The sequence below is a fragment of the Rhamphochromis longiceps genome, linkage group LG20, assembly GCF_057381845.1.
Source record: "Rhamphochromis longiceps isolate RC_006_pf linkage group LG20, R_longiceps_female_GT1.1, whole genome shotgun sequence".
Lineage (NCBI taxonomy): Eukaryota > Metazoa > Chordata > Actinopteri > Cichliformes > Cichlidae > Rhamphochromis > Rhamphochromis longiceps.
Genome location: NC_140576.1, coordinates 80805 through 93116, shown reverse-complemented (window position 1 = coordinate 93116; position 12312 = coordinate 80805). Strand labels below are relative to the sequence as shown.

Genomic DNA, 12312 nt, shown 5'->3' with positions numbered 1-12312 from the left:
GGCACAGAACACGAGAGAACTGGCAGCAAACAAAAACTTGACACAAACAGCCCAGCCTGTGTTGTAGTTTTGGCAAGGAAAACTGACGTAATCTCATTTTAATACTTCTAATCTTGGTTCTTTGGACAACACTGGTATGGTAACTGTTTTTCTGCATGTGCTTAGCAAATATAATGCATGCTATTTCTGCTTCTCTGAACCGTGTGTGCGTGTCTGTGGGCTGTTTATGTGTAGCTCACGCACACAGAGTGTGGTTATCAGCTGCAGGGGTGGAACCACAGGTCAACATGTAGTAGAACGTAATCTACAAACAGGTCAATGCTATTTAGCTTTATGAAGTATATTAAATGTTGCATTAGTTAAGGCAGACTCTTTAACATGATTGGTGTACATGTCAACGTAGTTTATAAAAACAAAAGAAAGATGTGCTCATTTGAACCGCTGTTCACACTTAAAAGCATGATCAGAGTTCACACTGCTCATGTGTTCATAATATAATGGCCATTGTGACTGGCATGAGTTAGCTCACTCATGCGAAGCACTCCCGGCTGAGCTAATGAATACACTTGGTACTCATTAGCTCAACGCGAATAAACAAAAAGTGGAACTAAATATGCTCCGTGCATGGATCAGACCCACGGAGGAAAAGTGCATAGTCATTCAGTCTCACGTGGGAGAAAACTTTCCATGCAGTACCTACTGACAACAGCGAAGCTGCGATAGTGAAGAGCAGGTAGATGCAGTTGAAACTGCATACAAGTGTGCATAGACCAAACTTTCGCAGATGTTCACTCATTTTGTTTATTGATTTATTTAATTGTAATTACTGATGCATTTTCCACAACTCCCCTCTCTTCAAAACAAGAGTCCATGGATGCTGAGGTGCTGCACTCTGCTCAAGCAGAGCATGGCTCACTTTTGCTAAGGCAGCTAGAGAGGATGAGAACAACTAAGGAGCTCACTGACGTGGTGCTGCTAGCTGAAGGGATCCCCTTCCATTGCCACAAGGTGGTGCTGTCTGCATTCAGTCCTTACTTCCAGGTAAAATAGTCAGGAACAATAAACCATATGCTTGAAGGAAAATGAAGAACACTATTTAAATTATTTGCAATGCAATTATTTTTATTTTCCTGTAAAATACCTGAAGATATGCAATACTCAAAAGCACTTATGCACTACATAAAATTACTTCCATATTACTTATTATTCTAAACATAATACTAAAATCTACTTACAGTATAATTATTTCTTTGTTTCCGGTAATTTCAAATAAAATACATTGGAAATCATGTTGTATTGCAGGGGAATTAAGCCGTTCGTTGCAGGCCATATTATAAAGTGTTACCATATTTTTTATTATTTTTTTCTGAACTACTCCAAGCAAATGCATTAATGAGACGCAAGGCTGTAGTTGTATCATTTCTTACTGTTCTGGTGAATCATTGTGTCCAGGCCATGTTTACATGTGGTCTGAAGGAGACGCACGGAGGAGAAATACCACTCAGAGACACTTCTGCACAAAGCTTAAGGCTGCTGCTGGACTACATGTACTGTGGCGAGCTCCCACTAACAAACAACAACATCCAGGGAGTGGCCGTTGCTGCCTTTCTGCTACATGTAGACGGAGGCTTCAGGTGCGGTGAAACTGACAGAGGGGTAATTGGTAAAGGTGCTAAAGTGCAAGTTTTATGCTTAAGAAGTACTCTCCTTGTTTTTACTGAGGTAAGGTTGTGCCAGAGTCACATGGAGGCCTGTATGGACCCGTCAAACTGTGTTGGTCTGTACCACTGGGCCAGGAACTTGGGAGCAACTAGCCTCGCTGACTGTGCCTTGCGATATCTTTGTCAACACTTTTCACAGGTAGGGTTTAAGTATTACCAATGTGAAAGAATCCCTCAGTCATAGTCTTTAAAAATGTTCATGAACCTACGATTAATGAAGTTAGGCCTGCCCTAAATTATCAGAAGAATCAAAGTTCAGTGAAGCTTTTGAACACTGAGGAAATCTCTGAATATCTTTTGTTCATTTTGCAATGTTATTCTTATTTTATATTCATTACTTACAGTATACTGTCTTTCTTTATCTTTGTTTAACTAGGTTTGTGAAGAAGAAGAAGTGCTAGAGCTGAATGCTCAAAGTCTTGGGGAACTGCTTGGCTTAGATGACCTTAACGTATCACAGGAGGAGGTTGTTTTGGAGCTGGTGCTGCGCTGGGTGGAAAAGTACAGGGGTGACTCAGAAAGGGAAGCCCAGGCTGTGGAGTTGCTCAGGCATGTCCGACTGGAGCTTGTGGATCCTGGATTTCTTTGTAAAGCAAGGAGGAGAAACCCGGTATGAAGAGATTGGAATGAGGTCCAAATATAATAAGGAGCAAGACTCCCTATTTATATTTGTCCTGAGATAAGTATATAGATATATCATTCTTATACTTATGATTCTCTCAGGTGCTTCTGCGGGATACTGAGTGCTTTGGGATGATTGATGCTGTTCTCCAGACGTCAGGTCTCTGCGAGGCCGCAGCTCCTCCTCGCCGAGCTCTTCGCTATGGCATGGAGACAACAGATTTGCTCCTTTGTTTGGGTGGTGTGAATAAGGAGGGCGTCCCTGCGCGGCGTGGAGGACTTGCTGACCTCAGTTTTTGCTTTGACCCCCATGCTAGGAAGACTTACTACATCCCCTCTCCCCTGAGGGGCTGCAGCATAGTGGGACAGATCACAGCAGGCGCAGTGAGCCGAGAAAACATCATAGTGGTGGCCGTAGAAGCAGAAGACCAACATCGAACGAAGGGGGTTGATATCTACAGGTTTTAATCCCTTTGCATATCAGAAATCTTTTTATCAATAGGCACCACACTGAATTAACAAATGAACTACTTGTTTATCTTCCAGGTATGACAGTTCAGAGGAGAACAGCTGGGGGAAGTTGTGCTCAGCAGCTTACAGGGACATGTATGCTTTAGGGCTCATAGGAGATGCTCTCTATTTAATCGGTGGTCAGATGAAAGTGCGTAATCACTACGTCATCACAGACAGCATGGAGCGATGGTCGCTGAAGAGAGGAGGCAGCTGGCTCAGCTTTGCTCCTCTGCCTCTTCCATTAGCCAGTCACTTTGTTGTGACACTGAAGGAGCATCTTTATGTGCTGGGGGGGTGGACACCACAGGTACCCAGACTCACCATCTTAACCGTTTAAAGCCTGAGCCATGAAATAATTGCCCCAAAAATTCATCTTTTTAAACTGAGTATTTATGGAACCTTCTTACAAAATAAAAGAAAAAATGTATTTGTATATGTGAGTTTGAATTTTTATCATACTTGTTGTGTCTGGCCTTTTTTTTTTTTTACATGGTATTAGTTTAAAATGTAATGTAAAATTTATTTAGGTTTTTCACGGGGAAAAAAATCATACTGAAGTTGTGGAAGTCTCAAAAATTTACAAAAACTTGCCATATAAAATCCACAAACTGGTTGTTTTTCCCCTGAACATTAACATCAGTATTGTACTTTTATTTAAAATCATTTTCGTTTTTTAAAAACAATTCCACACGATAGAGATGGTGAAATAGTTACTGAAATATTTCTGCTTCTCATTTGTCCAATATGTCCCCATGTCCTCATCTTTTTCTTCATCTCTCTGCCTAAATCTCTCATCCTGCCATTCAGGATCACCCTGACGACGAGCCTGACAAGCTCAGCAATCGTGTGTTTCAGTTTGACCCCGGCAAAGACAGATGGACAGAGTGTGCCAGCATGAAGTACTCCAGGTACCGCTGTGGGTCAGCTGTACTCAATGGAGAGATCTATGTATTAGGTCAGTCTACCAAAACACATAACTGTATCTATGTTAGTATTGTGAAATTTCTGCACTGGAGCAAGAGTAGATGCGTTTGTTTCCAGGTGGTATAGGATGCGATGGAGAGGACCGTGGGCAATCGCGTCGTTGCCTGAGCTCCGTGGAGATCTACAACCCAGATACAGACACCTGGAGACCAGGACCAACCATCCCCACATCCCTACTTTCCCTTCGAACGAACGCCTCCAACGTAGGAGTAGTGGATGGAAAGCTCTATCTCTGTGGATACTACAAGGGGGCTGGTCAGTTACTGAATGCCTGTCAAATAATTTTTAAAAGCACTTTTGCATGCGCTCAAATAATTTTTCTCTAATGGCTGCAGGCCGTCATGAGATCATCACCAAGGAACTTTTGGAATTGGACCCTGCAGACAATGTGTGGACAGTTGTGGAAAGACGAGCAGCCATGCACGACAGCTACGACGTCTGTCTGGTGGCTAATCTTAATCCTCGAGATCTCTTCACACCCTAATCCAGCTCCTGCTGGGCCAGTGTGTGTGGAAAGTAAGCGTCTATACGCTAAACCCGGAAAGTCTCATTCAAAAAAGCTTTATTCACTCTTGGTATTTGGAAAAAAGAATAACCAGATTAATTTTCACTATAATTAACTAACAACTTATTTTTTTGCTATATGAGTATCCAAAGTCAAACTTTAGATAATGCAGTTTTATGTTATATATCAATGGGACATTAGCTGTAATTAAATATATATTGTGTTGTATGATATGTTCAGTCAAAAGTCTGTTTGTTACATGTCTTGTCCAAGCAATAAATTTTACCTGTAAATGTAAGAATAAAAGAAAAATCAACATTCTGTTCTGTGTAATTTCTATATGTGGTATAAACTGTTAAACTGCACGTGTTAGTTTAAGGTCACAAAATCTTGCCTATACAAAAGTCCCTTCCACCACTTTAACTCTTCTTTCAGTAAAAAGAAGGATGGCAAGAAAAAAAAGCTAATTTTATATTTAACAAGCTATTTATTTTGCTCTTCCATCAAACTACAGAAACCACAGAAGCCTCACACTGACTGCTACTTGTTTTTTGTTGTTGTTTTTTTCTGTGTGTTGTCAAACATTACTTGGACTGAAAGGATGTCAGCAGAAGAACTTGGTGACCTCTTAGTGAGAAAACATTTTAAATATATTTTCCTCTCCTTTTTTTTGGATAACTGCATGTTGAAATGATATAATAATAAAATGAAATAATAAAGTGACGTGAAAAAGATGGAGGATTCAGGTGTGTGTTAACGCAATGCCACAATCTTACCAGGAATGGACGTCCAAGTAGATTTGACCCAAGGTCAGACTGTGCAATGCTCATTAACTACAAAAATCCCAAAAGACTCTCCATGCTTCAATCAACATGGTAGAACAATGAACACCAATGAACACATCTGTATACCAAAGTATTCTTGGGTCAGATCTGAAGACAGTGGGTCATACAATCGTAAATTCCCAAGCATTCACACAATACCTGGTCTTTCATGCACTTTTTTAAACGAATAATAGTGATATAGTCAGTCTAAAAAAACTCTACATTGCCCTTAAAAAAACATTTGAATTCATTAAGATGAATGAAGATTTCACTGTAGTATTTGATACAGCAATCGTGACTTGAGATAACCTAGCGCATACTTCCAGAGTTCTTTGAAATTGCCATTTTGTGAGACCTTGATGATGATAGATGATGCCGATAGTCTGGGAGGCTAAATTTAATGTTTTAGACAACAAGTGTCCTCGCGCAAGGATACAAGAGCAGGTGTGGGCTGGTGGGAGGTGCGCTTGCAAGCATGAGAAACGAATCTCACATTCTCAGGACAGTCATTCAACTTCGCCGCTCAGGGTGAATAAACATGCTAGTAGAAAGGTGGTGGCTGATTTTGGCCTTGGGTGAGTATTTTTAAAATCATCTGCCAATCTGCTGTGTTGTTTGTTCCTTTTTCTGTGTCTGATTTTGATTAATGATGGCTGCTAATAGTTACAGGTTGTGTTGCTTGTGTTGTAAAAGGACTGTTGACTAGGCTAATTTAGACTCCTATGTTATTAATCACCGTTGTCATCTTACATTATACGTCCGACTTTCTTTTTATTCTTTTTTTTTATTCCCAGAATGTATTATGTGCATCTACAGCAAGCCCTTACAGCAGAAGAGAAGGTGTTTTTTTCAAATAACAGAAAGTACAAAGCATAACTACAGGCAGAATAAGAAATACACTGCTGCGGGCAGTGTGAGCGGGTCAGTGCAAGTTTGTGAGACCACGGACTGTTGCGTGGGCTACTACCGGATCATTAACGGCACACCAAAAGCTGACATTCTTGGTAAGAAGCCCGTATGTCTGGGCAAGTACGTGGAGTGTATAGTGGGTGATTGAAAACAACAACAACAACAACAACAACAACACATTTTTAGCACATTAGCAAAAAAAAATCTAATGATTGATAAGCTAGTTTAAAGAAAGCTCCCGCGCCAATTGTAACAGCTGAAATGTGCCACGTGCTGTGAAGTATAATGAAGTATGTAATATTGTTTGTCGTGCTCCTGATTTTTCGATTGCAGCTTGTGACAGAATTGAAAAGTCATGCCCAGATGAAACCTGCAAGGCACAAACACGCATCAACAATCAATTCTTGACGTGCATGTGCAACACAGACCTCTGCAATGGCAACATTACTTGGGGAAAAGAACAGACTTCACACCCCTACTCTTATTTTTCAGGTATGGTATTAATAAGGTTATATAACCGTGAATTACTAAATAAATGTATAATTTAAGAATAATATATCATAATACAATTAGAAGCATTTAAAAAGCCTAAAACACTTCATGTCCTTCCCGAGGCAACCCCAAAGGAATTTGTGCCCCTCGGGGAATCAAACCAAAGATCTTTTTCTTGTTAGGCTCTTGTTATGCTGAATATATATTCAGGTGGTTGACAAATTTAAGGAAAAATCAACATTAAGTGTAACATTACCAGACACCCAACACTTGGCATTGATTTGTCAGTATCTGGAACAGTTAGCCATCACCATGCCAGCAAAATGGCTCACACACCATTACAAAGATCTCTAGCTCAAATTGTTGTGTTTTTCCTTGAATTCTTCACCCATTCGCATGTGCGATAGATATGATCATTCATTCAGAATTCAACTGGCACCTAATCCTTTTTTCTCCCCTTTTTAGTCGTCTTCATGAAAAAGGCTGTGAAACCTCTGGTTGGGATTTTGCTCTTTATGTGTTTCTGGATCGTTGCTGCTCAATGGAGAAGTTGCCTAAAAAAGAAAAGTAAAGTTCTTTTTTCTTCAAAAACATTATTTATGATTTAAATACCACTTGAGTAATTCAGTTTGACCTGACTGACTCCACTGCAAAAAAAGAAAAGAAAAGAAAAGAAAAGAAAAGAAAAAATAGTGAATCTTCTTTTACACCTTCAAAGTTATGCTTTACCCTCAGATTTCTCAGAGAAGTCCAGCATGCAGGGCAAAAACACTCAAATTCAGTTTGCTATTTTCCTAAAAATAACAATGTCACTTTTAATGCTTTTTTTTTTTTTTAATGCTATAATTTAATTAATTATTCATTTTGGCAGTCTTAATTCCTAGGGTCAGGACTGCCAAAATGAAATAATAAAATTATCATGAAATAATTAAATGTGTCAATAATTAATTAAAATGTGAAATAAATAATTAATAATTAATTAAATATGTCCAAATATGTATTTAATTAATTAATTACATATATATATATTTGATTAATTATTGACACATTTAATTAATTATTTCATGATGTATTTATTTATTATTTAACGGTCTATTTAATTAATTCATTTTGGCAGTCCTGGCATTCCATACTTGTTGAGTCGTTCTCTGGGATGTGTAACTTGCGTGAATTTCATTAAGGGATAACATCGCATGTGATAAAAGTTGACAACAAGCTGGCCAGCTCAGAGGTTGAAGACTGTTTTGTTTAAGGTCCATTTTCTGCCTTCAGTTTTACATTTTTAGTGTTTAATATTTGCATTGCATGTTCACATCAATCAACTGTGATGAGATATTAGGTTTACCCGTCTATTTTTAGTATTAATATGGTAATAATGTGTCCATTTGTCTTTTTTAATTCCACAGAAGAATAAAGCTATTGTTTCTACATTTTCTCAACTTAAATTGAGTTCCCATGATGTCTTGGCCTTGAAATGCCTTCATTCTATGTGCTACGCTGACCTTGGTTTTTATCTGTGTTACGGTACTCCCGCTGCTACTCTTCAGTCACATTTCCATGCTCTCAGTAACTAATCAGGAAGCTTTCAAATGAATGGTGGCTTTATTGTACTACCAGATTACTTTCTATGAGTGGCAACTAAATCACTTCTTTACTATAATATTTCAGAGAAGAATCTACAGTCCCCCAGTCATTACCACATCCGACCCTCCTGTTCCTGCCAAATGACAAAAACCTCTGAGATCGACATCAGTCAGATCGAGCTACAGCAGGTATGCTCTGCTATGAAACAGGTTAATTCCACAGTAGGTAGTGTGCAAATTATCAGCAAGAAATGCATACAGGTTCTGATTCTTTACTTGTTTATGTCCTGCAGATTGTGGGCCGAGGGCATTTTGCAACTGTTTTTCAAGGGACATACCAGGGCTCTGTGGTGGCTGTCAAATTTTTACCTGCGGCCTATGAACATAATTTTAACACAGAAAAGGAGATTTATGAGCTACTGCTGTCAAAGCATACTAGCATTGTGAACTTTCTCGGTGCTGGGAGGAAACCAGATGACAAAAGCTGGTTCATCGTGCTGCAGTTTGCTGAATATGTGAGTGAAAACCTTTGCACGAAGACAACAGCTGCTCAAGGAAAAAACTGCATGGAACAGACCAGAGAAATATTTGTAAATAATACTAAGAGTCTGTTACAAGTGACAAATAGAATATATAGGTAAAAGAAAAATATTTATTCAAATTATCTAAAGTAACGTGAGTAAATGTTAAAGAAAAATGAATAAATGAACAGGCGCTAAAAATGTCAAATTATATGCCAGGTTAAGCCACTGTGTTTAAAAATATTTATTAAACCAGCTATTCTACCCACATCTCTTATTTAATCACAATGACTTCAGCTCCTTTTTGATCCCATCGGAGACTGAAGGAAACATGTCGCATTATGTGACTCATTCATCATTAAAACCATTTCTGATCAGATGTCTAGTCCGAGACAGAATTATCGTAGAGTAAGGCTAATAAAATTATTGCAAACACTAAGTGGAAACGATTGTAAAGATTTTAAGATGGGTATACTGAACAAAACCATTAATAAAGGTTTAATGGGTCAGGGGTCAGGATTGCTGCCTCACAGCAGGAAAGCTTCCTAGTTTGAACTTAGTCTTTCTGTGTGGAGCTCTCACATTCTCATAGTCAGAAGACATTCATGTCATATTAAGCTGTTATTCTAACCTGGACATAGATCGGATAATCCGGTACTGTATGGTTAAACCTTGTAGGACTTCAGTTGATCAGTAAGAGTAGAACAGCTCTACATAAAGTTTAAAACTAATGCTAATGTGTGAAACATAATTGCTTTTCTATATTTATGGTTGAATAGTTTATGTTCGATGGCTCTAAGTCTATAGCGCTTTATGTATTTGAAACCACTGTATGCTTCAAGTACGAATGACTATTATCCCTTTGATTTCAGGGATCTCTTCATTCCTTTTTGTCAAAACAAACCACGAGCTGGATGTTCTCACTGAACCTGTGCCAGTCGCTATCACAGGGACTTTCCTATCTCCACTCTGACCTTCTCAGCCATGGTACTGGCCAGAATAATATTGCAACAAATGCATGTGTGCATGGGTTGTCTGTTTGATGTGGGAAGCATAGAATGCATGTTTTTAAACTATTATCATCAAGAATAAAGATGAGTTGTTTTTATCCAAACAATGGATCTACTGCAGTGATTCATCTAATGTGGCCACAAATCTTAAATAATGATAAGCTGTTTATGTGAGGCTGTCTTGGTATGTGAGAGTAAGCTACAGGAACAAAATATTGTTTATTGGATTTTTCATACAGATTTGCACAAACCTCCTGTGGCCCACAGAGACCTCAGCAGCTCCAACGTGCTGGTGAAGGCGGATGGTACCTGTGCCCTGTGTGATTTTGGATGCTCCACCATTCTGCGTTCTTGTTCAGAGCCTTACCGCAGGCACAACCAGAATAAAAACACAAAGGTGAGACACAGGTACTACTGTTTATCCACTCAAATCCTCTTATTTAAATAACAAAACAAAAAAACTTGAAGACCTAGACTTGCTGCTGTTTTTTGAAGTAATTAAAATTTCACACTAGAATTACATGAAATCAAAACATCCAATATTATTACTTATTTCTAATAGATAAATTTGTATTTTTGTAGTGTATTCAACTGGGCACGCTGCACTACATGGCTCCTGAGATCCTGGAAGGCTTTGTGAACCTGAACGAAAGCATGTTTCTCATGCAGGGTGACGTTTATGCTTTGGGTCTGCTGCTGTGGGAGATCTGGATGTGCTGCTATGATTTATTTGAAGGTTAGTCATTATGAGTAGATGATATGATGTTATGATGTTCAAAAATAAGTCCAAGGCTCTTTAGAGTAGTACAGAAGGCCAAGGTAAAGTTATTCAGAGTACCTAAACGGCTTGGCAAACTGTAAAAAGGTTGCTGTATATTGTGTAGCTGTAAAGTGCAGCTTTATTTGACTAGAAATTATCTTTTTTTTTTTTTACATGTAAGGTACGTACTACAAGAAAAAGCTTTTGTGTTTCTGTTCATGGAGTGAAACTGTGGAACAGTTTGAATATGGAATTAAAGCAACGTCCAAACAGAAAACAGTTGAAAAAGAGTTGTAAAAATATGATCTTCTCGAACTATAAAGAAAGGGAAAATATTGATAATAAGTGAATGTCTCTATTTAAAAAATTTCATGATGTGATATTATAGTATATAGTATATATTATTTCAGAAATCTGTTCACTATTTTTATTACAAATTATATCAGTAAGGAAGCTGACTAAATATTAACTGATAACTTATGGCAAAGGGGTGGGATTAAATAAGTGTGTACTTCTTCCCACGCCCTTTCAACATGTAAATGAATCAGAACGGTAGCAATATTGAAATGTATTGACTTTTGTATAGTATTTTCTCTCTCTCTCTCTTATTTTCTTTACAAAGTGTACCTGTATATTGTTTACACGTTTGAAATAAATTAACAAACAAACAATAATGGTGCAGCAGTGCAAATGATAAATGTCATGTCATACACCTGCAGTGTTTCTGATGTGTTTGGAGTCAAATATGATACTTTTAATGTAGTCTGAATTTAGAAACAAAAAACTGCAGGTCATTCAGTTTTCTCTGCTTTAAGGCGAGCCTATTATTGTAATGGGTTGTCATTATCAACAGTACAATTTCAGGCTGTTGCTAGAGTGTCCAGCTTTCATTCCTCTCAGAAAATATCAATTATCACACTGGCTTTTCAGTGGGTGTGTCACTGAAAGGGGAAAACTGATCTGAATCAGAAACTGGTGAATAGTGCGCTCCAGCCGGCCTGGTTTCCCAGTTGCTTGAAATCTGATAGTTAATGCATTGGTTTCTGGGCTGACAAGTCATATTTTCAATTCACTAAGCCTAGAAAAAACTAATAGCACTGCTTCCACCTGCAGGCGGAGCTGCACCACAGCATCTTTTGCCATATGAACTAGAGCTGGGAAGCAATGTAACACTGGAGAGCCTCATGCTGTACGTGTCCTATATGGACAAAAGACCCTGTATACCTGAACACTGGGAACTGCTACCACAGGTATTCTTGCATAGGGGCTTTGTGGTACCACTTACACCTGTGGTGTCTGTAATGTGTGGACTAAATGTTTATTGTTCTCAGGGAGCTGCGCTGAGGGAGCTCCTGGAGGATTGCTGGGACAGTGATTCAGAAGCCCGACTGACAGCTCACAGTGTTGTGGAAAGAATAACCTCTCTTCAGTCTTCTTACTCTCTGTGACTTCTTTTTCTGTTGTCTTTTCAGGTAGACATGATTTTGTACTGCTTTCCTTCAGAAACCTTTTTCTGCATCAGCTGCCATAATGATCTCTTATCTGGCAGTTCTGATATAAAGTGAACTCTGATAGCATTACTCAGCAGGCTCATAGGCATTTCTGTCCCAGTTTACTCAGAGCTATACTGACAAGGAGACTGAATTTCATCTCATTAATACCACTGACGCCTTACTTCAGCAGGAACTGGTTTCACTGTTTCTTTTAAAGCCCACAGGATTTGTGTTCGTGCTAATGGAAAGCCCCGTGGTATATATTACAAAAGAGAACCGACCAAAGTAGCAGCCATGCAAGTTCAAAACATCTCAGAAATGCAACAAATATCACCCAAAAAGCAAATGTTTCATACGCATAAACTCAATTTAAATT

General features: G+C 38.6%; 2 protein-coding genes across 3 annotated transcripts; both read left to right on the top strand.

The window, feature by feature from the left end:
* Positions 1–4658, top strand: LOC146644504 (kelch repeat and BTB domain-containing protein 12-like). 2 transcript variants are annotated; one of them, XM_085393832.1, is made up of 10 exons: positions 1–134; positions 866–1041; positions 1453–1634; positions 1728–1860; positions 2098–2331; positions 2445–2803; positions 2889–3162; positions 3663–3810; positions 3897–4094; positions 4175–4658. In XM_085393832.1, exons 2-10 carry the CDS (start codon positions 871–873, stop codon positions 4321–4323), a joined length of 1848 nt encoding a protein of 615 aa, XP_085249958.1. In that variant the 5' UTR covers positions 1–134; positions 866–870; the 3' UTR covers positions 4324–4658. The 2 variants fall into 2 exon arrangements, with proteins under 2 accessions (XP_085249958.1, XP_085249959.1); XM_085393833.1 differs by lacking the exon at positions 1–134 and having other exon boundaries at positions 721–1041.
* A 1048-nt stretch (positions 4659–5706) lies between these two features.
* On the top strand, positions 5707–11891 carry LOC146644503 (bone morphogenetic protein receptor type-2-like). Its single transcript, XM_085393983.1, has 11 exons — positions 5707–5743; positions 5963–6172; positions 6411–6569; positions 7035–7136; positions 8238–8341; positions 8446–8667; positions 9546–9660; positions 9923–10080; positions 10266–10419; positions 11557–11693; positions 11775–11891. Exons 1-11 carry the CDS (start codon positions 5707–5709, stop codon positions 11889–11891), a joined length of 1515 nt encoding a protein of 504 aa, XP_085250109.1.
* Positions 11892–12312: the final 421 nt, after the last annotated feature.

Excerpts from the sequence above, each read along its gene's own strand:
- LOC146644504 (XM_085393832.1), top strand. The coding sequence starts at position 871 with ATGGATGCTGAGGTGCTGCACTCTGCTCAAGCAGAGCATGGCTCACTT. Across the intron at positions 2,332-2,444 it reads AAGCAAGGAGGAGAAACCCG|GTGCTTCTGCGGGATACTGA; the intron begins GTATGAAGAGAT and ends TGATTCTCTCAG. Across the intron at positions 4,095-4,174 it reads TGGATACTACAAGGGGGCTG|GCCGTCATGAGATCATCACC; the intron begins GTCAGTTACTGA and ends TAATGGCTGCAG.
- LOC146644503 (XM_085393983.1), top strand. The coding sequence starts at position 5,707 with ATGCTAGTAGAAAGGTGGTGGCTGATTTTGGCCTTGG. Across the intron at positions 8,342-8,445 it reads GTCAGATCGAGCTACAGCAG|ATTGTGGGCCGAGGGCATTT; the intron begins GTATGCTCTGCT and ends TATGTCCTGCAG. Across the intron at positions 10,081-10,265 it reads ACCAGAATAAAAACACAAAG|TGTATTCAACTGGGCACGCT; the intron begins GTGAGACACAGG and ends GTATTTTTGTAG.